At 50.5% G+C, this 24,501-nt stretch overlaps 7 protein-coding genes across 7 annotated transcripts; 3 read left to right on the forward strand and 4 right to left on the reverse strand.

Annotated features, from left to right (window-relative positions):
- Window positions 1-648: 648 nt before the first annotated feature.
- Window positions 649-2,352, reverse strand: AAFC00_004284 (uncharacterized protein; the record flags this gene model as incomplete). The annotated part of the gene is made up of 2 exons (XM_069343903.1): window positions 649-2,253; window positions 2,332-2,352. The coding sequence occupies 2 exons, from the start codon at window positions 2,350-2,352 to the stop codon at window positions 649-651; spliced, it is 1,626 nt and encodes a 541-aa protein (XP_069202455.1).
- Window positions 2,353-4,588: 2,236 nt separating this feature from the next.
- On the forward strand, window positions 4,589-5,469 carry AAFC00_004285 (uncharacterized protein; the record flags this gene model as incomplete). Its single annotated transcript, XM_069343904.1, has 2 exons — window positions 4,589-4,957; window positions 5,023-5,469. 2 exons carry the CDS (start codon window positions 4,589-4,591, stop codon window positions 5,467-5,469), a joined length of 816 nt encoding a protein of 271 aa, XP_069202456.1.
- A 1,228-nt stretch (window positions 5,470-6,697) lies between these two features.
- AAFC00_004286 (uncharacterized protein) lies at window positions 6,698-11,118 on the forward strand (the record flags this gene model as incomplete). The annotated part of the gene is made up of 6 exons (XM_069343905.1): window positions 6,698-6,762; window positions 6,839-7,391; window positions 7,453-8,713; window positions 8,765-9,887; window positions 9,941-10,185; window positions 10,247-11,118. The coding sequence occupies 6 exons, from the start codon at window positions 6,698-6,700 to the stop codon at window positions 11,116-11,118; spliced, it is 4,119 nt and encodes a 1,372-aa protein (XP_069202457.1).
- Window positions 11,119-12,358: 1,240 nt separating this feature from the next.
- On the reverse strand, window positions 12,359-16,442 carry AAFC00_004287 (uncharacterized protein; the record flags this gene model as incomplete). Its single annotated transcript, XM_069343906.1, has 2 exons — window positions 12,359-13,392; window positions 13,451-16,442. The coding sequence occupies 2 exons, from the start codon at window positions 16,440-16,442 to the stop codon at window positions 12,359-12,361; spliced, it is 4,026 nt and encodes a 1,341-aa protein (XP_069202458.1).
- Window positions 16,443-17,361: 919 nt separating this feature from the next.
- Window positions 17,362-18,219, reverse strand: AAFC00_004288 (60S ribosomal protein eL15; the record flags this gene model as incomplete). Its single annotated transcript, XM_069343907.1, has 3 exons — window positions 17,362-17,729; window positions 17,913-18,069; window positions 18,133-18,219. The coding sequence occupies 3 exons, from the start codon at window positions 18,217-18,219 to the stop codon at window positions 17,362-17,364; spliced, it is 612 nt and encodes a 203-aa protein (XP_069202459.1).
- Window positions 18,220-19,698: 1,479 nt separating this feature from the next.
- On the forward strand, window positions 19,699-21,405 carry AAFC00_004289 (uncharacterized protein; the record flags this gene model as incomplete). Its single annotated transcript, XM_069343908.1, has 4 exons — window positions 19,699-19,899; window positions 19,949-21,050; window positions 21,103-21,313; window positions 21,375-21,405. The coding sequence occupies 4 exons, from the start codon at window positions 19,699-19,701 to the stop codon at window positions 21,403-21,405; spliced, it is 1,545 nt and encodes a 514-aa protein (XP_069202460.1).
- A 1,296-nt stretch (window positions 21,406-22,701) lies between these two features.
- AAFC00_004290 (uncharacterized protein) lies at window positions 22,702-24,486 on the reverse strand (the record flags this gene model as incomplete). The annotated part of the gene is made up of 4 exons (XM_069348443.1): window positions 22,702-23,546; window positions 23,651-23,791; window positions 23,848-24,058; window positions 24,112-24,486. 4 exons carry the CDS (start codon window positions 24,484-24,486, stop codon window positions 22,702-22,704), a joined length of 1,572 nt encoding a protein of 523 aa, XP_069202461.1.
- Window positions 24,487-24,501: the final 15 nt, after the last annotated feature.

A 24,501-nucleotide genomic window follows, 5' to 3' on the forward strand; every position in this document is an offset into this window, starting at 1 on the left:
CTGCGAGTACTGCAGTGGGTTCTGGGTAGCGTTTGTAGTCTTGATCTTATAAATTGTTTCAAGCCATTGTTCTCTGTAATACCAACTTGACGCACCTTCGAGATACACATAATGCCGGCATGTGATGATGCTGAAACGCACGTTCCTTCTCCACAATCTACCTACACAGGTAACGAATGCTTTGGCTTAAACTCTATTCATCACAGCGGTATTCGTCTGTACTTGGATCGGACACAATATCTGTACCTTACTGTACCTCAGCAGAGACAAGGTAATATAGTGTGGCATCCGCGTCCAGTGCTCAAATGATGATTGATGTTCGCCACGCTCTGTCGCATTCTTAGATGTAGCTGGCGAATATTGCACCAATACCTGCGAGGTAGTCTTTCTTCTGTATCGATTGCAGTCGACCATTCTTCTCTTATGCTCATTTTGGTTCAGTTCCAAGTCGTGACCGCTAGCCCTTATCATATCCGTCTCGCTTCAACCTCTCTCGCACCTCATGCAAGGAGTCTCGCTTGTGATCTAGAAACGCTACCACCAATCGCTAATGCCTATGACAAGAAAAGAAAGGAAACGCAACGTGCACTGGACCGATTTGTTCCTCCAGGCCATGAAACGGGAAACACCAGATCGCGGTCACTCGACTTACTCGGTCTTCTGCTTCTCGGCTGAATCCGAGGGTTTGTCGGTCTCATCTTCGACCTTCTGTGCTTTGCCTTGACGACTCTTGGCTCTCTTCTCAGAGTAGTACTTCCAGCTTCTGCCCACGCCGGCAGTGAGAGGCCCTTTCAGCGTTTGAATAGTGCTAGGCCAGGCGACTGTTCCCTGAATGCACTTACTCATGGCATCCTTGATGTCTGGTTGTGCACCAATGCGCTGTTCGAACTCGCCACCCTCTCGTCTCTTGATACTCGTAGCATCCTCATCATTGGCCTCGTCAATGATGCGATCAAAAGCCGAGGCCTGAATTCCAAACTTTTTCTGATACTCGTAATACAACTTTTGGCGAAAGAGTTTCGGCAGTCGACGAACCATGTTGCCGCGTCTACGGGGATCCATATCCTGTTGTAGGACGAAGCCGTCGCGTCCGCCGATGACCTCGTCCGCGTGTCTTGGCTCGTTTGATCTTGCTATAACCTCCTCCTTTTCCCAACCCTTCTCCGTAGGTACATTTGAGTCGTTGAAGTCAACATTTGGCAGATTGTCGACAAGAGGAACGTAGAGCTGGCGGAAATTGGGAAGCTGTGCTCCAACAATGTTGGCGACCTTCTTGGGATTCTCTCCGCCAACGTAAGCGTTCATGCGCGGGTCTCCCATATAGGAGAGGGAAGCTATCTGCTCGTATAGTTGCTTTTCCGTAAACCTCTCGGGCAGCATAAGTAGCGCTGTGCGCACGGCGGACATGAGGTTCATCTGATTGGCCAGACGCACTCGCGGGTCGTCTCGAAGGATCTTGACAGGTTTCTGCAAACGCCCGGCCAGGTAGAGCGTGTCCCAGGTGCTGAGATCGCGACAGATGGTGTCGAGGTTGACCACACCGTACTTGATCATTATGCCATTGACGGTGATGTAGGGGTTGAAGTAGGCACCCGCTCCAAAGTTGTCTTGTACCTTGCTGACCGCCCATGAGCCCAGATGTCTTAGTCCGCTATAGTGCTCCGGATGCTGTTGCATATTCAACGAATGCCAATGCTGCGTGTGTGATACTCCAAAAATGAAATCAATAATCTTTCCTCCTCCTTCTTGCCATTTGCTTACAGCCTCCGGAGGGTGTGGATGTGGTGAGAACGACGAGGATGCGCCGGTGGACGGGCTTGTAGACTGAGAAAAGACTCCGCTGCCGTATGCAAAGGCGTACCGGATAGGAGCTCGGAATTGCCAAAGAACGTTTCGTAATGCTTCCTTGAAGTCTTCGTTGATTTTAATATGCTGATTGGTCCCGAAATAGCGATGTGGTAGTTGTGAAAAGGAATTGATGGTAAGGTCTGGATCGTCTTCCCAATCCGGCGGCATACTCGAGTACTCGGCATTTGCGTCTGACGAGTCGGACAGAGGAGAGGTGCCATTGGAGGAGGACTGTGATGTCTCCGATTTTGATTGTGAAGGTGACGGACGCTGCTCGTTCGACTCTTTCTGACAAAGACTAGCATTTGAAGCGAACGAGCGGAATGACGCAGGTCGATAGTGGTATGCTGCATGACCAGCAATGAAGCAGTTACCAGCGACCACGGACTGCTTGAGTCGTAGCGTCTATGGTAGATCTTGTGTCAGCAGCTTTAATGACGATTGAGATGGCTGTGACGAGTCGGATGCGGGTTGGGAACTTACATTGATCCTAGGCATCGCCATGATATATATACAGAACCTCTTGTTTATCTAAAAGGAAGCTTCGGCTATCCTCCCTAACATATATTGCTGAACGCTCGCAGTACAATTGTGGGTTGCTTGCTTGTTGGAATAATTGCACTGGAGAAAGCGGGCAGAGACGGTACACACAGCAACAAGGACTTAATACATGATGGGAGAACCAGAGCAATAACGAGAAATGTGTTGGATAACAAAAGTACAGATTTTAGGAAGGAGCGAGGAGAATGATGATGAATGAGGAAGCGACTGAGAGAGTGAGAGAACCAACACAGAGACGTGCACGTATCCGGTGCAGTGCAGTTTCGAGGTCAGCATATGGTAAACGAGAGCTTGCGTCAGTTTCTGCCCTCCGCAACTCCTGCGCTGCGCTTTTCCAGAATCCGAAATCTTGCTGCACAGCTGCGGAGCGGATCGTGGGGCTTTGTTCTGAAAGCTTCCATCTGCGCATCACAGCATTCACATCGTGACGGGATTGCTGGATGGAAATCGTGGACCTGCCAAGGTCATGGACCCTGAAAGTTGTGCTTCATAAGGTACAAACTATGCACAACTTATACAATTGAACCTCACGCATGAGCTTTGCTCGGCCATGTCCTTGAGAAACGGTAATCGGATATGGCATTGTCGGCATTGCTGTTCTCGTTCGTCTCATGCGAGGACTGAAGCAACTTGAACCTTCGAAAGCTTTACTCGTCTTCCGAGGCACCGTAATCTTACTGATTTGAGATGGGAGGCGGAGCTCGAGCTCGACAATTGTCGTATACTGTACACCTATCATCATACGAGGTGCAAGTATTACCAGTTCTGACGTGAGTGTGAACGATACCAGTGTTGCTAGTCCTCTCCCATCAATGCTTCGAACCATACTTTGCATAGAAATCTATGTTTGTAGCAGCCCTGTTGATGAAGGGGTATGACATTATCCAGCAGGGAAGGCATCGAGCGCTGTGATTACAGTGTAATCAATTCGATGGCAGTGTACGTCGTTGAATGGATCGCGCTCAGCTGCCTCACCACTCCCTTTCATGGTTGCATTCTGGTTACTTGTGTGGGCATTTTTTTCTCATTTGCGAGGGCTTGTCTACGATATTGCAGACATGTACGCAGTATATACGATATACATGATATGCTAGATCTGATGTCAACGTGATTCGAAGATCACGAAAAGAGTCCAGCGTAGCGCGGATGTCGCGTCAGGTCAAAATGAAGCCGTCACCACTCTGGCTGGTGTGGTTGAAGGATGCTGCTGCGCTCTATGCACGACCCACGTGCGTGCATCTCTGGCTTCCAGATGGAGATCGGGTAGTCGGACCCTAAGCTCCGTGTGTCTTCAGGTGGGTAGGTAGGTACCTTACCCAGATCTCAATATTGCTACGACAGATACCTACCTGATCCAATCCATGTCAGGCCTTCCTTGCTAGTGGATTCCAATGTCGCTACGAGAATCGATCGAACAGTCATGAGACGCATCCTTCTGAATGTCTTTATATTGTTCAGTCACCATAGATGCTGATTGATCACACACGTGTACGATGAGCAAGTTTCTCCAGGTGTGTGCCATAAGCTACCTGTTTGTACCCTATCGCATATAGAATTATCGGGTACCTAACGTTATCTGTCCCTGCTTAAAACACGATCGCTGCGTCCGATCACGTCAATTTAAGCTCTACAACTGCGCACGGCCTTTCAACAATCTACAGTTGTTGTACACGTTTGCGCGCGCGAAAACAAGGACTCGGACGAGGGAGAGACACGACGGCGCCTCGATGCTTCCACTCTGCTAAGCGGCGTCAAAGGTACATATGTCAGAACCCTATGATGAGTCGATTGTCTCGATGCTTGCCAACGTGAGTTCAGATCGTCAGGGGAATTACCTGGGGAGCGCCGCACTCGTAAGGTTGGATGCCGGAGTTATGGACAGTAGCTCGGCGCGAGGTCTTATTCCTTCGCCGATAGAGACTCTCGGAGGTCTCGTCTCATCTCAACGACGCCTCTTCCGATGTGACCCTAAGATAGGCGTCATACACTAATAGAGATGCCTTGGCTTTGTCTTGCTGTGTCTGGGGGACTAATAATGAGACAATTTGTCCCTGTAGTAGACTACTATTTCATCTCGTCTGCAAGAAACCCCCATACTCTTCTCCACGCTCCACCTCTCTCGTCTGTAAACACTGCCTGTCTACGACCGTGACCCCTACATACTACACCTCATAGACTCATGGACTCGCAGAGACCTTGCAAGAGACAGCGTCTGTCTCCTACTCCCAGTCCTCCAGCAGATCTCGAGGTCTCTCATGAGACGACGACCCTCGCTACGGCAACCAGAGTCCTCCTTGTAGAAGCGCAAGCACTGTCACATATATGCAGGCATTATGAGACGGACCCATACGCTAGGACTGGCCTCTATACATCAGTCGAGCGCATCGTCGCGTCACAGAAGCTGGGAGGTAAAGTCATCGTCTGCGGTGTGGGCAAGAGTGGCCTCGTCGGCAGGAAGACGGTAGCGACGATGAAGAGCATGGGCATTGCTTCGAGTTTCATGCATGCTGCCGAAGCCGCTCATGGCGATTTGGGCGACATCAGAAAGGTATGAACCATATCAAGTACCCGTCCTTGAGAGACGATGTCACTAAATCGCGTCTGAACGAACAGAACGACGTCCTTCTCTTCATCTCCTTCAGTGGCAAGACCTCTGAGTTGCTTAATCTGCTTCCGCATCTCTCTCCAGACATTTCTGTCATCGCAATGACATCCCACTCGAGGCCATCCGATTGTCCTTTACTGAAAGAGCATGACGGCACTCTTCTGCCCTCACCTCTACACGAACCAGAGGAGGTCTCGTTTGGCATCTGCGCCCCAACCACATCCACAACAGTTCAGATCGCTATTGGAGATATGCTCGCCTTGACCGTAGCCGAAAGTATTCACATGGACCAGAAAGGGCGTGTGTTCCGAAAAAATCACCCTGGTGGGGCCATCGGTGCTGTGACTAAGGCTCAGGCCGATGCCGAGATGGAAGGCTGCGCTGGACCTCCAACCCCCGATGCATTGAGCTCGCTCGGCATGTTATCGCCAACGATTTCTGCGACGAGTGTGTGATTGCGCCGGTTGCCAAAAAATGTAACGAAGCAATAGAAACCTGGCGTCGCGCAACATGTATGTCTTCATCAATTCGCCTACAATCCTGGTGATTCGTCTCGGCCACGCGCAATAGACACATGGTGCCTGCCACCGAATGAAGACCGCTTTCACCATACCATTACATAACACGACTCTCGGCTATGCAGATGCTCAGGCAGCAGCAGCGGATTGGCAACAACGGTACCTGGGACACGATGCGATCACAAAATACGCTACAGTATTTCACATTGGGCGATACAAGTAGATTGAACAGTCTCTGATCAACTGTCGTCAATGCAGGTGTACTGCTGATGCTGCAGATGCCCGAGCAGCACACAACTTCACCACTGCAGTACGTAACACGAGCTTGACGCCGGGAGAACCGCCCATCTTGGCGTAATTTCGGGATGTGAATTTCTAGCACCGAAGGATCTGGCTGAAGCGTCATGAAGACAGCTATCAAAACAACCCGAAATCGAACGTGGGGAGTTGTAACATGCGCACGGAGTATCTCTTGATGAGAAATAAGATGATGAATTTCAAAATTCCATACCGATGAACGAGCGGTGACTTTTCTCGCCAGTGCAAGCAATTATGAACGACTCTACTCTTACCTTGCTTAGCCTGACACTGTCCTTTGGTGGTCCAATTTGTGAAACTCGCTCCTCGCCGATAGAAGCATTAGCATCTCGTCAGCAGATCAAAAGTGCAAGCAGTTGACCATCTATGTTTACCTGCGTAGTAACACAGTGTCGCCTTCATCGAGCCCTCGTTGGCTCACACACACCCTTGTACATCAGGTAAGCAAGCACTACCCGTAGACATCACGCCAGTGAGAGCGCCTGTGACAGCGCCAGTGACGCCGCTTCCGGCGCATCTGATAAGTCACAGTGTGACGGCTTGGGGATGGCGACGGCTAAAACCGTATTGCCCAAACCACTACTCAGGCACGGCGGCTGTCATGAGAAAAGGTACCGAGAAAGGTACCTACTGGGCCCCCCCCCTCGCACAGGGTCCTGCAGCGCTACGTCATGGTTCTACGACCCTTTAACTCAGGCTCTTCCACATCACTGGCACAATGGGCATTTAACAATACACACGCTTTGCAAGTCACGCGTAGGTCTTATCATCCGATCGCTAGTTGTTCTCCGCTGTCCAATCTGCATGCAGATGCAGTTTGTGGGATCCGAGTGAATTCGTACATACCATGTGCGACTCGCCAGGGCCCCAAGCGCCACATTACGATATACAGCAGGAGCGGGAATTCTACAAGTAATAGAAAAGCCACCACTTGGGCGAAAAACCGCCTCGCATACCCATGGCATGACTGATGTATTTTGGACCACAGATATCTTCAACCACACGAACTTGGTCTTGCTAGTGTTTACAAGAGTGACGGCGTGCAAAATGCGACACGAACGAGCCCGATCCCGTCTCCAGATCGAGCACTCACAGCATTTGCACAATTAGCTACTCTGCGTCTTAATTGCCGCCGTGCTTTCATCAGTTTCTTCGACCGAGAGTATCAGTATCTTGTGGCCGAAGCGACCCGGTCTTTATCTCTGGAGACCCAATCGACTTCGCAAGCCGGAGATCAATTAATGTATGGTGTTGCCATCTTGACGCGCAACGGCTCCGTGTGTGAGCATACCGTCAGCCTACCTGTTACCACAAGTCGTGATAAACACGATGCTTCAGTCTTCATTATTCCTGATTGTCGCAAAGATGACCGCTTCAAGGACAGACACTATACCACTCATGCCGACTTTCGTTTTTATGCGGGCGTGCCCATTGTTAGCCCCGATGGACTTCGCATTGGCTCGTACTGCGTTGTTGATGACCAACCTCGTCACGGTCTTGCTGACGATGAAGTGGCATTCATGAAGGATATGTCTACCACCGTATGTGCTCAGCGGTCATTTCCTTTACATCACGGGTGGTGACTAACATCTAATAATGCAGATTATGGTACACATGGACATGTTACGTGCAAAGTCTGAGACAGTCAAGGGAGAGAGGATGGTCCGTGGACTTGGAAGTTTTGTGGAAGGCAAAGCGAGCATCGACGATTGGTGGATGGGCCCAGAAACCAGCGCTTCTCCTTCGGATGAGGAGTCGCCAAAGGCGGCCAGCCAAGCTCACAGTTGGGCCAACAAGCAATATTCGACGCATCACAAAGCTATGCCAATACCACCAGCAGTGCGCGAGAAATTGACGCAAGACCCGGCCATGGTCTTTAGATTCGACACCAACGAGGAGAAAGAGGACGAGGAAGCCGACGATGAAGTGAAACCTACGACAGAAGACTACCGTTCCAAGGAGACGGAGAAACAGGACACCCTAGCTATTGAAGTAAAGGCCACCTTTGGACGCGCTACACGAATTGTTCGTGAAGCTTTGGGTATCGACGGAGTCTGCTGCTTCGATGCTAAAGCTGGCCATACTTTCGGTGGCCTGATTGACCAGGCAAAAACCGAACGTTCGAAACGTAGGAAACTTTCCCACCAGTCGGATGAAGAGGTCTCCTCGCAATCCGATCCCGAGGAATCCACACTGGAACCCCAACCAGAAAATCAACAGCAGAAAGACAAGCCGTGCGAAGTCCTCGGCTTTTCCACTGCAAATTATAGCAGTATACATGGCGATCAAGCCAACAAGGTCACGGATGGTATGACTGAAACTTTCCTGCGCTCACTGTTGCGGCGTTTTCCCCATGGCAAAATCATCAACTTCGACGAGAACGGACACACGCCGAGCGAAACAAAAAGCACACTACCGGACTTTCAGAAGCAATCGGGACGCAAGAGATCGAAGAAAGAATTACGAACAGGAGAGGCGGAGTTCTTGCTCAGAGTGTTCCCGAAAGCCCGCAGTCTGGCGATTGTGCCTTTGTGGGACAGTCGACAGCAATTCTTCAGTGGTTGCGTAGCATGGACCCGTTCGGCTTACAGAGTGCTTACGCCACATTCCGAACTCAGTTACTTGGCTGCGTTCGGTGACTCCATTATGGCCGAAGTGTCGCGTGTTGATGCTAAGATTGCAGACAAATCGAAGTCCGACTTTATTTCATCCATCTCTCACGAATTGAGATCTCCCTTACACGGTATATTGGGTTCAGTGGAGTGTCTACAAGATTCAGAGCTGGACCCATTCCAGGAAAACCTGGTACACACTGTCGAAACCTGCGCGAAAACGTTGCTTGATAATATTGATCATCTTCTGGGTAAGTTCAAAAGAGCGGCCGCCGATTCCACATGCACTGATAATCTAGCAGATTTTGCCAAAATCAACAACTTCGCACGCAAAGGCGGCAACAGACAACAGGGCAAGACGCAGAATATAGCACTCGACGTCGACGTTGATCTTAGCGTGGTCACTGAAGAAGTTCTCGAGACCGTCTTTGCTGGACACGACTTTATGAAGCTCAATAACAACTCGGACAATGGACCAGAAGCAGTGACATCTTCGGCGACTTCATTTGCCCAAAGAGCACAACAGCGGCGAAAGTCATCAGTCTTGAGCAACGGCCCGCAGAAGAACGTGTCTGTTGTGGTGGACATTGATAAAGCCGAAGAGTCTCACTGGATCTTCCGAACCCAGGCGGGCGCATGGAGACGCATTTTGATGAACCTGTTCGGAAATGCACTCAAATACACGGAAGCCGGATTCGTTCAGGTCAAACTAGATGCTAAACCTTTGCCTAAAGAAGGCAAGGTCGCCAAGTCGACCGTCATCTTGACTGTCATCGACTCAGGCAAGGGCATCTCACAGGACTATCTCAACTCTTCCTTATTCGTTCCGTTCGCGCAAGAGGATTCATTCCAGCCGGGCACGGGACTCGGCCTTGCGATTACCGCAGCGATCATTCGAAGCATGGGCGGCACGATAGATGTCAAGAGCGAGAAGGGCCACGGCACAGAAATTACTGTCAAGCTGGGTATGACACATGCACCATACAGTCAGGAGAGTCTTCAACAGTCCATCATCTCAAGCGCGGCGCGACGAACACAGGGACTCAAAATCGGGTTTGTTGGGTTTGATGCCGACTCCTACAAGGGCCAGCCGGCGACCGAGGAAAGATCTCCCCAGAACTCGCGCTACAACTTCATGTCTTCTTTCCACAGTCTTTGTCAAAACTGGTTCGGCATGGACATGAAGATCATGACAGGACTTGACCAAGCTGATGCAGATATTTTCCTTACCACCGAGGTTGGATTGGAACAAATACAAGGCGAGCTTGACAAAATCATGGAGAAACAGTCCGACAAGGATGCGCAGATTTCGGTCAAGGGTACACCACTTCTGGTGCTTTGTACTTCAGCATCAACAGCAAACTATATGCTGCACAATCAGCGGATGGGTGAGACTGCTGATATTGCGGAATACATATCACAACCGTAAGTCAAGCCTCGATCTTCGTGTGATACTCGTGAAACTGACATTCTCTCAGCTGCGGTCCTCGAAAATTGGCCAAATCTCTTGTGCTATGCCTGGATCGACTTGAGGCGTTGAAGAAACGTGCAAATTCGATGCCAACTTTCAACGAATCGATCCTCGGCCCATTGGCAGAGGAGATAGAAGAAAGGCGTCCGAAGAGTGAGGGTGCTCAGGACAAAACCTCGGAGCAATCGCTCCCATTGCGCGATGCAGGAAAGAGTACGAAACCGAGTAGACCTTCGGTGAAGACTTTGAAAGGTATGTTCTTTGTCTATTCGACCTTGATGACTAGGCTATAGATGACTGACGAACTGCGTAGATGCAAAAGATGATGGTGATACCGAGCACGATCGCATTTCTCCCAAATCCGCAAAGAGCCCCTCATCGCTCAGGAAATTGGGCGGATCACTTAGAGGCGAAGCCAAGCCAGCAACGCCGGAACGTGTTCGCAATGTTCTGCTCGTCGACGACAATAAGATAAATCTGCAACTCCTTGTTACCTACATCAAGAAGACAGGTCACAATTATACTACAGCCGGAGATGGCCGCCAAGCCTTCGAAGCATACAAGAAGCAATGTGTGGACGTGTCCCCTACTTCGGCATCTCCACAGAAATCCTCACCATTTGACTATATACTCATGGACGTCTCTATGCCAATCATGGACGGCCTCGAAAGCACACGCCTGATTCGCGCTTACGAGCGCGATAACAATATCCGGCCGACGACCGTGGTCGCGCTGACGGGCTTGGCATCAGCAAGTGCGCAGCAAGAGGCGTACTCAAGCGGCGTCAACACGTTTATGACAAAGCCGGTCAAGCTGAAGGAGCTCGGTCGATTACTTGACAAAGAAGAAGACGATGACGGCAACGTCGGCGTGGAAAGTCCTGTTGATGAAAAGAAGCCTGCGTCGGACAGCAAGAAGCAGACGCAGCAAGACTCGGCCAAAGCACAAGAAGTGAAAAACAAGACCGAGTCTGAAACAGTGCAGCAAAAGGCGGGACAAAGCGGCGAGATCAAAGCCAGCAGTGGCGGTAGTAGCAATGCCGACTCGAAGGTCAATACCAAAGTGGCCGAGAAAGAGAAACGAAATGCGTCGCCAACGATAACACAAAGAAAGACTTCGGATCCTGACCACGACAAGAAGAAAGACCACAGCAAATCGGCGAAGAAGAAGCCATCTCACCACTAAATTCTATCGGGACGCGAAGGAGATAGGAGCGAATGCAACATCGAGGGCGCACACTGGCATGCTGGCTGCTTCTCGTCCCACTACCTCCATCTCTAAACTCCACTCTCAAATCGTCGTCTACCTTCATCTTCTCTTCCACTCCCCATGAAAAGGCGTCCTTTGATCAATTCTACAAAACTTCGCTTCACTTCACTTCACTTCTCGATCCCCCTCTTTGAACGGAGGAAACCAAACTCTATGAAATCCCCTTCTCCAGCGCGCATATACATCTAGCGTTTCTACACAGTTATTATTATTATTCACTATATCTAGCGTTCTATCAAAGTGTATTTATTCTATCAGCCAATTTTTCTCCTTCTATTCTCGCAATTTTAGTTTTGCTCTATTCTGTTAGTCCTCATATGCCATGCCATGCCATGCCATGCTATGCGAGGCTATGCGATGCTATACCATAAGGTATTGTCAGGTTTCCCTTCTTCTTTTTCACCGGTTCCTTTCCCCTTGAGTTCCCGTTCTACAATTCGGTTCACTCCATTACACATACCCTTCTCCAGACGGACTGTTTGCGCAGCGAGAACAAGGGCTGCTTGCTGTTGTTTTGTGTGTTGACATATACAGCATGGTATGAAAGAGGTTGTCTCGTCTTCTTCTTCTTCTTCTTCTTCTTCTTCTTCTTCTTCTTCTTCTTCTCTTCTCTTCTTCTTCTCTTCTTCTTGTATGTATGTATATATACCTTATGAACTCGCTGCCTACCTACCTACATACCTACAGTATCTGACCTGCTGTTTATGACATGCGTGTCTGACTAGTTATGCGAGGTGCGTGCATGAACGTTGCTTTTTCTCTTTTCTTCTTTTCTTGTCCTTCTGTATCGTTTGGGGTTGGGTGTGTTCTTCAGCTTCACATTCTTGTCTGTCCAACAGCAGCAGCAACAGCAGCAGCAGTAGCAGGCATGATCAGTATAGTGGTAAGAACAGGCACAGAGAGCAGCAGCACTAAATCAAAGAGAAAAAATCTCGTTGTGCTCTGTGCGATCTAGAGAACTAATAGGTTGATAATTTCGAAAAAGTTCTGAGAAGAGAAAGAAAAGGGGACTGGTTCTTCGAGGATTCCTCCTCCTTTTCATCACGTCCGCTAAACGCAAAGCAAAGCCCAGCTCAACGTACAGGCTTGTACGATGCCAGCCACATTACACCAAATAATCGTGGTGATTCAAAGAAAAGAACAGAGCTAGGCAGGCTCACTTGAGCCCGAAGCCCTCACTCTCACTCACCGCCCTCCAGAGCTTCTCTTCAAGCACTTCTCGAGAAGGATAGAGCCATAAGACAAGCATGTTGAAGCACGTACGCGCAATGGGGAAGCGCTCCGCATTTTTCCTCCGGGCCATGACAGCTTCTGCGTCTTGCCCAGCGGCACCAGGTATCCCGTCTCCTGCTGCAGGTACAATGCCATCGCCTCCACAAGAAATCTTCAAGATCAGGCTCGTTGCGCCCACGGCGGGGATCCTGTCGCTTCCGGTAATGAAACCTAGGATTTGTCTCTGCTGTGCGGCAGAAACCTTGGCGAAAAAGTCCCAGAACCATGCGATTTGAGGCGCTGTTTCTGCAGGGTCAGGCAGCACTTGGTGAGGCGGCACAGGTGACTTCCAGTTCTCGTAGACTGCTACTGCACGCAACGAATTGACGTCCAGAGCTTCGTCTGATCCTCGGACGAGTAGTTCTATCTCCTCGGGTCGGAAGAGTGATAGTGCATTGCCGGCACATACAGTAAAAAATCCGCGTTTGAAGGGCTCAAACTGTCGTGACACAGACACGTCGAGGAGGTATCTGATGTACAAGTCGACGAATTCGTGCCGATTCGAGTTGGTGACGGGCTTGTTCTCGCCGCCAGGGCAGAGAGGAATGTCTGTCACTGTCCCATAGCGCTCAACAGGGGCTACAAAGTCGCGGCAAAACGTCTCCTGTACGTCACCATCAAAGTCCAACAGCTGCCGCAATCCTGCGGCCAATGCGGGTCGATACTCTGCCAGATCGTCTATGGTATATGTCATGGGTGCTCGCGCACCTGTTATAGGTAGCGAGGGGTTGGTTGCCGAAGGTGGAGCTGCAGCCAGCAGTTTACGAAATGCAAAAGGAGGTAGTGCGATGTCCAGAATGGTAGAATTGTAGATGGCCAATCCGAGCAGCGCTCCGACGAGATAATATTGATCGGACGTCTCGAAGGTGCTCGGGTTAAAGTAGCAGGTCCGCGAATCGTCATCGTAAAGGAACATGCCTGTGATTTACCAAAGTCAGTCACGCGTCATCTCTACAGTGATTAGCAACAAACATACCATGTTCAGGGTCGAAAATATCCCGGACGATCATGAGAAACCATTCTTTGCGCAAACCACCAGCATCAATACCCTCCTCACCCGTGAATTGCACTTTGAGACCCTTCTTGAGCTCCTCCTGGCCCTGACCGACAGCAGCACTGATTTGCTGAAGACTGTCGTCCACCATGCAATCTCTTCGCACTCGCAAGTGCAGATAACCATCAATCGCACGATTGGTAGTGACGGAGTCGAAGTACGCTTCTCTTGCCTTTAGTTCCATCTGCCGTCGCGCGTCATACTCCAAGACTTTGATCTTGGCGCCCATGGAGAGGAAAAAGGGAAATTGGCAAAATGTGAACTTGCCCTTCTTCTGCTCCCAAGCCTTGAAGTCGACGACCAGATCGTTGTAGTCGAGCAAGGTGTTGTAAAAGTCGGACGTTGGAAGCAGCTGTCCATGTGTCTTTGCTCTCGGGCGAGAGAGCGAAGTCGTGCCAGTCATTGCAGGTGTTGATCCCGACCTTCTTGATTGCCACGTGTTATTCGCAACAAAGAGCAGAGCCATGACCTTGGCCGCCGCCTTCAGCTGCCAGTCTTCACTATAATCAACAATGTTCTGCGCCGGCTCCATGTCTTTGATCCTTACGCCTCCACCGAGTCCGGTTGCGGCGCGGATTTGAGCCGAGGTGTTTCTTGCCGAACCTGAAAGATCAGGAATGAGGCCTCCATCATGCGGAATCGTGTGAGAGCGAGTTCTTGGCCTCCTCTTCAGCAACCTGTATGTCACGAAGCTAGCGACAAGATCGACAATCTTCAGGAAGCGTGCCTCCGGCAGCCTGCAGAACCAGCCGATAAGATACCTATGACAATTATCGGACGAATACGACATCAGTCCGAGAATCCTCTTACGGATGCCGGCATGCTGCTCTGGCTCCCGGCTTGAGTGTATTGCCGACGGGCCGGGACGCTTGGGCGGAGAGTGTTGCACTCTGTCCACAGGATCATGTGGTGACTGTGAGGGCGGGACGGGTGGTCCTCTGTTTGGCATTGGTCTAGCTGCGGATCCGGCGGGTGCCCTTGGCCTGGCAGTGTTGGCATAAAGGACTGGGTTCATCAGGATCAACATCAGGAAGCGCACATCATCAGGTTCGACGAGCGGCCGACCTGGACGCTTCAACACATTCTCGGTAATTTTGAGCAGTGCGCGTCCGGCATGTGCCCTGGCTTCTGTCAGGTCGTTATCGATCTCCTGGGCGTTCTTGGGTCCTTTGAGGTGGTGTCGGATACTCGCAACGTCGCACGAATTCAGGTGATCGACCTTCTCCCACCATCGAGCGCCGGCTGCACGAACCAATTCGTAGAAGCGATTCAATTCCTCCCAGTCGATATGAGGGGTCCTGGATGTAGTCAGGCGCTTGCGCTCACGGGCGTTTCTATCGTGCCTGTCCGCCTGCTTGCGTGGCGCGCGTCCTGTCCACCATTGACCGTTCTCGGCAAAGTCGCCAATCATCAGGGTCTTGGCGTCCATGTTCTGTAACGAGTCCAGGGGGCTCGGCCACGTTCCTTGGGCTGGCTCGGGAGGGGGCGTCTTCAATGCACTTTCGCTACGAGCTCTCGGTGAGATATGCTGTTTTGCGCTGTTGAAAGAGATGTTGAGACAGGCATGGTTACCGTAGGTCGAAAGCAGATAATCTTCCAACGGCTTGAAGATGACTTTGACGCGCTCATAGTTTGCCTGAGCAACAGAGATATCCGAAGCCATTGCTGGGGGACCAGGTGGAGCATTGGCTTGCATGCCATCTCTGGGACGGGCGGGGCCATGACCAGAAGAATTAGTGATGGGCGGAGGTGGTGGTCGACGATCTGGCAAAGGCGGAAAGGCATGAGAAACAGGCGGTGCCGCTCTGCCGGTGGATGGCCCTGAGGTAGGCGTGATTGGAGCTTGAGGAGAAGAGAGTGTACGCGCATGCGGATGTGGCGATAGTCTATGTAATGAACGTTTGACGCTGTCGTTCATCTCAGACTTGTCGGACCACTCGGCCCTGGGAAGATGATTTGCAGCAGTAGAAGGAAGTCCAATTGGAGACTCAAAAGTGCGGGCCGCTGCTGCCGCTGTACCTTGTTGAGATGGATCGTGCCCGGAAACAGTGTCATGCTTAATGAACGGATCCGCAGAAGCGACTTCTGGCCTCGCCGGAGCAGGGGGTCGCCGGCATCGAGCTTCAAGGTAGTTGACAAGACAGCGGTCGATGATCTCCCTGCAGCGTTGTATGGAAAAAGGCGCAATCGTGCCAGGGTCTGGTGCCGAACGAGTTTCTGGTCGAGAATCTCCTTGAGCGGCTGCCTTGGGCTTATGAGGCTCGATATCGTTGACAGTCAAGCAATTGGTGCAGCGGAAGACCTTGACGTCTCTCGGGAAGCGTAGTTTGCTGTCGCAGCACATGCATTGCCGTGAGGCCATATCCCGCTCATCATCGTTCTTCTTGCCATTTATGACACGTGTCGGAGTCTGGGCAGCCACCGGACTCTCCAACACCGGAACCAGTGCATCATCCGGAGGGAGGTCTGCGGGTAGATGTAGGGTCGGATGACTTCTCTTCCTTCCAAAGAACTTGGGAAGCGGGTTGCTCACCGAGCGATTGTGCGTATGGTGCCTGTCAGCACCGGACGATGGGGGACGCCGAGTTGGCGATGGAGCAATTCGCGGTTGACTGCCATGATGGGAGAAGACTGGTCGGCTAGGTGACAATGGCAGAGGAGGGAGGTCCTGAGGTGTACTCGGGACTGGTCGTCTGTGCACCGACGAGGGATGGTGGTGGTGGTGATGGTGATGAGGGGGTGGCGGTGATAGTTGTTGGTGTCGATTCTGAGGTTGGTATGGTTGCTGGGAGGATGAAGCGGGCGGAGTGTGAACACAGTCGATGTTGTTGCCGTCGTGGTTGATGTTACCGGTATTGCTATTTGGGGATGGGGCAGGAGAAGAGTTGAAGCGAGGTGCCGGCCAGGGAGGCATCGGAGCTCATCTGACTGGTTGGACATGCGCCAACGGAGTGATTATTGATGGATTACCACCGACAAGAGATGGAATACAGAGAAAAGAAGCCGGTCCGAAAGGAATGACAAGGATATCTGGGAGGAAATAGTACTCCGGAAAGGGCAATTGCCTGTTATACGTAACTGCCTGTCCTAGTCACGACAGCGAACGAGCCAAGCGAGAAGGGGGTGCCAGCTTCGGCTTCTGCTGTGTGATGATGATAATGATGATGATGGTGCTTGCGATACGAACACGACCAGAAGTATATACGAGCAGTTGGCCTTTGATCTTGACCTACCTTAGCATGTTGTAAGCTATGTCTAGAGAATACCCATAGGTAGCTACCTTAGGCTATCGCCCATCAGCTCTATTCTTTGAGCACGGGTAGGTACGTTTTGTCGTTCAGTGCTACGTAAAGGGGAAGGAGCCAGCACCCAAGGAACTTGTCCACGAGGCCTTTTCCTTGGCAGAGAAATGTACCTTACAGTATAATCATCAGTACCGAATTCAAGAATAATTAGAATGCCGGGTTTGACATGTAAAATCACTTGTTGCTGTACCCCCTTCTAGCGCTGGGTCTCTTGTATATATTTTCTTGTATATACCTCATGAGTCTCTTACATCGTGATTGCCCGTTTCGTTTGGTAAATCGGCACAGAACAGCACTTGGGTCAGCAGACGGTCGCGGTCGAGAAACACTCGGTCAGGAAGCGTTGATTTGAAATTTTCATCATAGCAATGGACATATGGTCCGAAAAGTCTTTTTGCTACTAGCTCATCATGTCCGCTAATCCCAGATTTTTGAAAGCCTCCGTCCCAGTCGCCGAAACGAAGAACAAATGCAACACTATCACCCAGTACCAAGAACAAGCACCCGATGCACCTCTTATTAGCGCATCTACCTGTAGCGCCAGAGGGACAGGGTGTTGTGTCTCTTCCAGGTCTTTCTGCGGCCAGCAGTGGTCTTGTTGAACTTGTGGCCACGGCCGAGACCGCGGGACTTCTTGCCGGTGGCGGTAAGACCGCGGGACTCGCGGTGCTTGTGCACGGCGTTGACGATCCAGTTGATGCGGGGATCCTTGCGGATGGCCTTGTGCTGGGGGTCGACGAGGATGACCTCGAAGTACTTGTAGGTCGAGTCCTGGTTGATCCAGTACGAGTTCAGGACGCGCAAGTTGGCGCAGCGGCGACCGACACGCTCCTCGGCGGTGGACTTGAGGGAGCGCTGGTACTTGAGCTGGTTGATACCCTGGTTGGTGGGCTTGCCTGTGAGAAAAAATATCGAATTAGCCATCGAATTCTCTGCTTTTCTGCTTTTCTTCAGACGTCTGCTGCCGCTTTCCTCGCTCTTCGCATGAGTCATGTTCATTCTGGTTCTTCTCTAAATCTCTGGTGATTGTCGACCATGCTCCGAAGCTCGCTCGACTGTCTGGTGATCGGATGACATACCGTAGGTGGCACCCTTGGGGGCGGGCCTCTTGCGACCGCCACGGCGGACACGGGCACGGTAGATAACGTAACCCTGCTTGGCCTTGTAACCCAGACGGCGGGCCTTGTCGGGGCGCGAAGGGCGCGAGGCGCGGTGGATAACGTTCAATTGACGGAGCTATAATTGATGTACTCTCAGCTAATGTTCAACGAGTAGGGATCAATCGTGTCTATCGCATACCTCCCAGCAGCGGACACGGAGAAGGAAGCGGAGCACATCGCTCTGCTTCTTCTTCTGGAGCTCTTCGACGTATTTGAGGGCGCCCATCTGTAAAAAAGAGTCCACCGGTCAGCCCATGTTTCAATCCTCCATTTCGCGGTCTTTCTCATGTCTGGCTCTTGCTCGCCATCATGTTTCGGATACGCTTCTGCATCGTCGGTACGTACGGTGACTGAATGTGGTGTCCTGGGTCGTTAGTTGTCGCTGGTGTCGTCAGGTCGAAGATTTCAAAGATGTTGCGCTGATGGGGATTTTGGACGACGCTTGTGTGCGGTCCGTGCGCCTTTTCCGGTCCGTCTTATTTCTTGGCGCTAAACTAAGCGAGCATTCGGCCTGAGGACTTGTGGACCCTGAAGCTCGAATGGTAAAAGTACCTCAGGCAGCCTCAAAGCCCAGCAAACATATCAGCACCGTCTCATCTGTTGTGATGAGTAGCCAAGTCTTAGTGTAAGGCTGGAAGAGTGCAGTGTGGGTTCAGATGCTTCAGAGCTTCATCGACAGAGGGGCTTCTGGTGTCCAGAAAGTCAATACTATGGTCAAATAGTTATTTGCTGTACTACCTGCCAAAGCATGTTCTGTAACTGATCCTACAGAGCCCACTCAAAAAGCTCCCCCATTCTCTTTCTGCAAACACCAGATGTACTATCTCGCACTGCGATTTGGAGACTTATGGATACTACTTCTGAATAGATGATCTTCTATTCTAATACCTTCGACACTCATACAGACGATTGGGTCCATCCCTCTTTCGCTGCTAGATCTGTAGGCTTGAGAAAAAAAACATTTTCAAGATAGAACATAATGCGAATCACTATGCCGTCACTCGTACGGGTCACTTCCAGGCCTTTGACACTGAGCCATTCGATTCCCACACTTTTTTCCAAGACTATGCTATCCACGGCTAGGAGATGGATATCTGCCAGTCAAAGTGTTGTACTCAGGTAAGGTAGTCTTGAGGACACGGGAAGTGCGGCAGAAAGACCAGGGTCGCCCCTGCTCAAATACAGTTGCAGCGAAACTTGTTACCGTCTTTACGAATCTTGAATGACTGAAGTGCAGTACTTGTAGGTTCTACTAGGCTTGGAAGCCTTACGATTGAATAGAAGCGATCTAACCAGGGAAGAGTAATGATTGAGGTACTGTATGCTCATAGAACGGGTCAGTGAGTACTGTCCGGTGTTGGTCGACCATCGAGCCGGCACCTCAGTATCGAATGCAGCCTCGATTGTCCGTCCAGAATGGTGGATGCCATCATGTAGTTCTAACGCCCTCTTGTACCGTACCTACAGTACTGTACGTCTCTGCATTGAGTCATGATGTGATCAAGTCGTGGCGTATCAGGTAGAGCGCCGGGAGTGGTACCTCGTGTCCCGCGGAGCCCAAGGATGGTGCCAAGCTGGGCTTCTTTTTGACATGGCATCTCATGATTTTCCCACGAGCGCACAAGGTTGTTGAATACTATTCCTCTACATCTTCTATACCCACCTTCAGCCCTCACATCATCTGAGACTGCCTCAATACGGGATAATGGAAGGCTTTGAGCATGAAAAGGCACCTGTCCGCCATTCTGCGGAGCACTCGACAGTGACTGACGCGACATCGGAGAAAGATGAAGCTATCGCTATAGTTGGTGAGAAGGCGCATGCAATTGATCCAGCGGTCGAAAGGCGCATTGTCCGCAAGCTTGATCTCTTCTTACTCCCAGCAATGGTTGTTGGCTATGGACTGGTAGGTCACTTGTGTATGTATTACTTCTGCAGACGCTGATACTCGTCAGGTATACTGGGACAAGGCTATCCTGGGAAGCGCTGCTCTGCTTGGCATGTCGACCGATTTACACCTGACAATCGTGGATCGGTCTACAACCCCTCCTACTACAGACACCCACCGCTTGAGCTGGGCTACTTCTCTGTTCTACTTTGGAATGCTGGCTGGACTCTACCCTATGAGCTTTGCACTTCAGCGCTTCAATCTTGGTCGGATTCTGGGTGGCGTGGTGGTGACTTGGGGCGCCGTCTGTATGTGTACTGCTGCTGTGACTGATTATCGCGGACTATACGTCCAGAGATTTTTCCTCGGCTTTGTTGAGAGTGTCATCCCCACCGGCTTCTCCTGCCTGATCACATCATACTACACGCAGCATGAACAGACCTTCCGACAAGCGTGGTGGTTCTCCGGAACTGGCTTGTTCACAATCATCGGCAGTGCTATCAACTATGGGTTCGGACGGGTAACTGGCGGCGACCTCCATCGTTGGCAGTATCTGTATCTGTTCGCTGGTAGTCTTACTATCCTCTTCGGTGGATGGTGCTTCGCAGTACCGAGTTCGCCCATCCATGCATGGTTCCTTACACCTGCGGAGCGGATTGTGGCAGTCGAACGACTGCGCAAAGGACAGACTGGGGTTCGCTGCCAAAAGATCAAGCTCTACCAGATCAAGGAAGCTTTCCTGGACCTCAAGACCTACTTGATCTTCATCATGATGATGTGCGCCTACACTGTCAATGGTGCTGTGAGTGGGTTTGGCCCGTTGATTGTCTCGACCTTTGGCTGGTCGAGCCTGGAATCTATCCTTCTGCAGTTTCCAATTGGTGGTATTGCTTGGCTAGGCATTCTGGCCGCTGGGTTTGTCCCACTCTACCTCCGCAACACTCGAATCATCATCCTGATTATATGTTGTTTACCCGTCATCGCAGGGTGTGCAATGATCTGGAAGCCAGAATGGACACATCATGCAGCTGCTCCAGTGGTCGGATACTCCATCATCGGGTTCTTCGGCCCTGTCGTGTCTTTGGTGATCGCATTGGGAATGACCAACGTTGCTGGAGCTACCAAGAAAAGCTTCATGTCAGCAGCAATCTTCGTGGCGTACTGCGTCGGTTTGTTCTCTCACCGATCACCGCTGTTTACAATGTGCTAATGTTGAGACAGGCAACATTGTTGGCCCACAAATGATCAAGTCCGAGACAAGACGTGAGCATTACCCTGAGCTGTGGACCGGACTCATTATCTTCTACTGCATCACTATCGCTGCGTCCGTAGCCCTGTATTATGTTCTTTGGCGGGAGAACAAGCGTAGAGACACCATAGCCGGTAGCGAAGAAGAAGCTGATCGTCTAGCTTTTCAGGATCTTACTGACAAGTAAAATGCCCCCTTCCTACCATTTGGGCCGTGTCGACGCAAGAGCTGACTCAAACTACAGAGAGAACCCTTACTTCCGCTACGTCCTGTAAAGGACACGATGCTAAGACACTGGGTGTGCTTACAACATCTCTCTAGGTCTAGCGTAGATAGCTGCATGGCGGGTGCTTGCCTGTGGTTTTGCTTCTAAAGCAATCTCACAGCAGGCTGAGAACATACCGTTGAACTTGAACTGGGTAATACCAGCGAAAGGACATGCTTTTCCCCTTCCCCTCTCGCTGTGATGTGATTCTCTTGTCATACTAGCCACCTCAAGGTAAGTCTTGCTCGTGCTATGCGACTGACGCAGAAGATAGGGCGCTACGGCTCGCCCCTTGCATCTCACCGTGCCGGAGGGTCGTCACATAAGCGAAACATACTTGTCGTGAGACCCACCATGTCGCACCGTATATGTTCGACAACCATACTGATCATCAGCCATTGAACCCCTTATGCCATACCGGCCTCGATTGGGAAGCGTTTGTAATGCTTAAGACAAGCCATCGAAGCGTGCAACGCAGTCGCCATCCCCAGCCACTGTAAGATCTGCCCATGAACACCATATCCCACAATAATATGTTGAATCTCCTCGGAATCTTCCCCGGCGGTCTCAGCTGTCATTCTTCTACACATCGTATGAGCAGATGTAATTATCCGCGATATCCGTAGACAGCTCAACCAAAACTACACACATCTTCCATCTCAAAACGTGTCACATCTTAAGCAAGTTGATAGGGCTTCTCGAGCCCATCGTGGTGATGTAGTCCTATCCCTTTGTGTCGTCAGTGTGTATATCCAGAGCTTACCCACACTGTCATATTCGTGAAATAGACGACCAGGGACTAGCCATGCGGTATGGTCCACGTGCACAGGTCTTTCTGTGCGTCGAGATATCTTAGCAACATGCATCGACCAGGTAATCGCAAGACCTTGTGTAATTGTTGTGCCTGTGAGATGAGTTACGGAAGTTTCGAACCTCTTACGCAATATGTCTAGGTGTCTATTTTGTTGTAGGACTTGGGAACAAGACGTTGGTCACGGGTTTTCGTGGGACACTTGTGTGGTTCAATTGTTGTCCATTTGTGAATGAGGCTGATGGATGGGGGTTTTCGGTGTTTTGTAATGGTGTGATGTTAGATCGTCGAGGTCGAGGTGGTGATGGGGAGGAAAAGGGGAAGGAGAAGGAGGGGGAGAATGGAGAGGAAGATTGGAGAGAGAAGGGGATCAATATACTTAGAGCTCTCCTTGTCATCCTATCTCAGTGGCTAGACAGTCGGTCAGGAACGCATCAATCATGTATGTTGTCATTATGCTACGCTCAAGCTCTGATGTAATGAACATCAGCACCACTATAGATCAACCCCATTGAAGCGTCCACGTTGCACCATAGTATGAATAATCACTCGTCCCTGACCGCGATCTTCAAGGTCATCGCGATCATTCTCGATCGCCCAGTCGGCTTTGTTGACCACAGCAAGTATCTTGAGCCGACATCTTGCCTTGTGAACCATACGCACCAGCAATCGCATCAATTTCCTGCAATGGTCTTGCTCGTCCTCACGACACAAGTCCGCACGATCTACGACTATATGAATGACCTTAGATTCATCGAAGAGGCTCAAAACTCGCAAGACCACCTTCTCCAGTGCCGAGAACCTGGTGTTGTCCTTCATTGTGTTTTCTTCGACGTCGCCGTCGCGTAGTGCTCGATACTCTTGAAGTTCGGCGTAGAGCTCGTTGTACTGCTTCTGATCTCGCAATACCGTGCTATCTTGCCTCAAGAGCTGGAAGATGATGACGCCCATGGTATCTTCGACGAGTCTCTTTGAGGATTCAGAGAGTAGGCAATAAGCGAAAAGAGACTTGTCATCTATCTTTGATTGCAGTTTCCCAATCGTTCTCAAGGCAAAAGGAGAAACCCAACAGTGACGGCTGTATTTGTTATGGTTATCAGCAGAAAGAATGAGTTGAAACGGTTGTTGTCCTGTTAACCAGTCTTGGTATACGGCCTGCGTTTCGAAGCGGTTCATGGTCTGTTCGTCCATTGGCTCGGATTGAATTGGGTCTTGTTTATCATTTAGATCGTCCCGATATGTGATGAATTCTTTCTTCCTTTTGTCTTCAGAGAAAGTTTCGAGTCTCATTATCTGCTGCACAAGCTCGAGTCGATGCACGTCGTTTTGCTCTTGAAGCTCTAGATCAATATTAGGATTAGCGGCTACCAATACGAACAGTGGATATGACGACGATAGAAGTCCCTATCTGCAGACCGACCGACGTGATATGTGACCAACTTACTCTTGTTCGATTCCTCGATTTTGTGCAACTTTTTGTGGATCAACGCTTCAATTATCGTCTGTATCTCCTTTAGAAGATTCTGCACTCGCTGCGCCTGGTCCTTGAAGCTGTGAGGCTTTTTGACAGCCCTTGACCACATGTCTGATAAACTCGATTTAGCAACTGTGCAGTCATATTAGTACGAGCGAGAAGCCAACCTCTACCATGTCCTCTATAGTAGTTGATAGCTTCGATGCAGAAGTCTGCAAAGGCATCATAAGCGGCAAGGACACTAATTTGTAATCTCTGGTCAAGCTCATCCTGGTCACTGTATATGAGGTGATACAGCTTAATTCCAGGCAGTCGAGCGATGATCCCAGATATGGTTGACGCGAGACGTCTTTCGATATCATTCTTGCTCTTTGCTACCTAGTACAAAGTTCAGAAAGTCCAAAATCTGGTTAACAAGGTTGACAACCCACTGCTAGCAATACTGCAAAGGTTCCTATGGTTGCTCCGATCGCTGCACCGGCTGGAGCAGGTGCGAAAGTTTGCACACAATCAATGAACGGGTTCATACCATCCATGATATTTTGCATATCAATGGCTGTCTCCTGATATTTCCGTAACCATTTCCTGGATCCGTTCTGCTGCCGACTGTCGAAGTCACCTTTTGAGCGTTCCACATCCTGCAGGAAGCTTTCAAGCTTCGAAAGAGAGTCGCATTCCGCCGCCTGCTTCTCAACTTCCTGAGAACTCTTGCTAGATCTTATAGATTGTATAAGCTGTAGTTGTCGTTCATGGGTCACAAGAGAATGCGATTCGCGTTCAGCGGTGGCGGAGCTTTCTCTGGCCATAATGTATAGCAGTGG

This window comes from Neodothiora populina (assembly GCF_041146345.1).
Source record: "Neodothiora populina strain CPC 39397 chromosome Unknown canker_contig_17, whole genome shotgun sequence".
In the NCBI taxonomy this organism is placed as follows: Eukaryota; Fungi; Ascomycota; class Dothideomycetes; order Dothideales; family Dothioraceae; genus Neodothiora; species Neodothiora populina.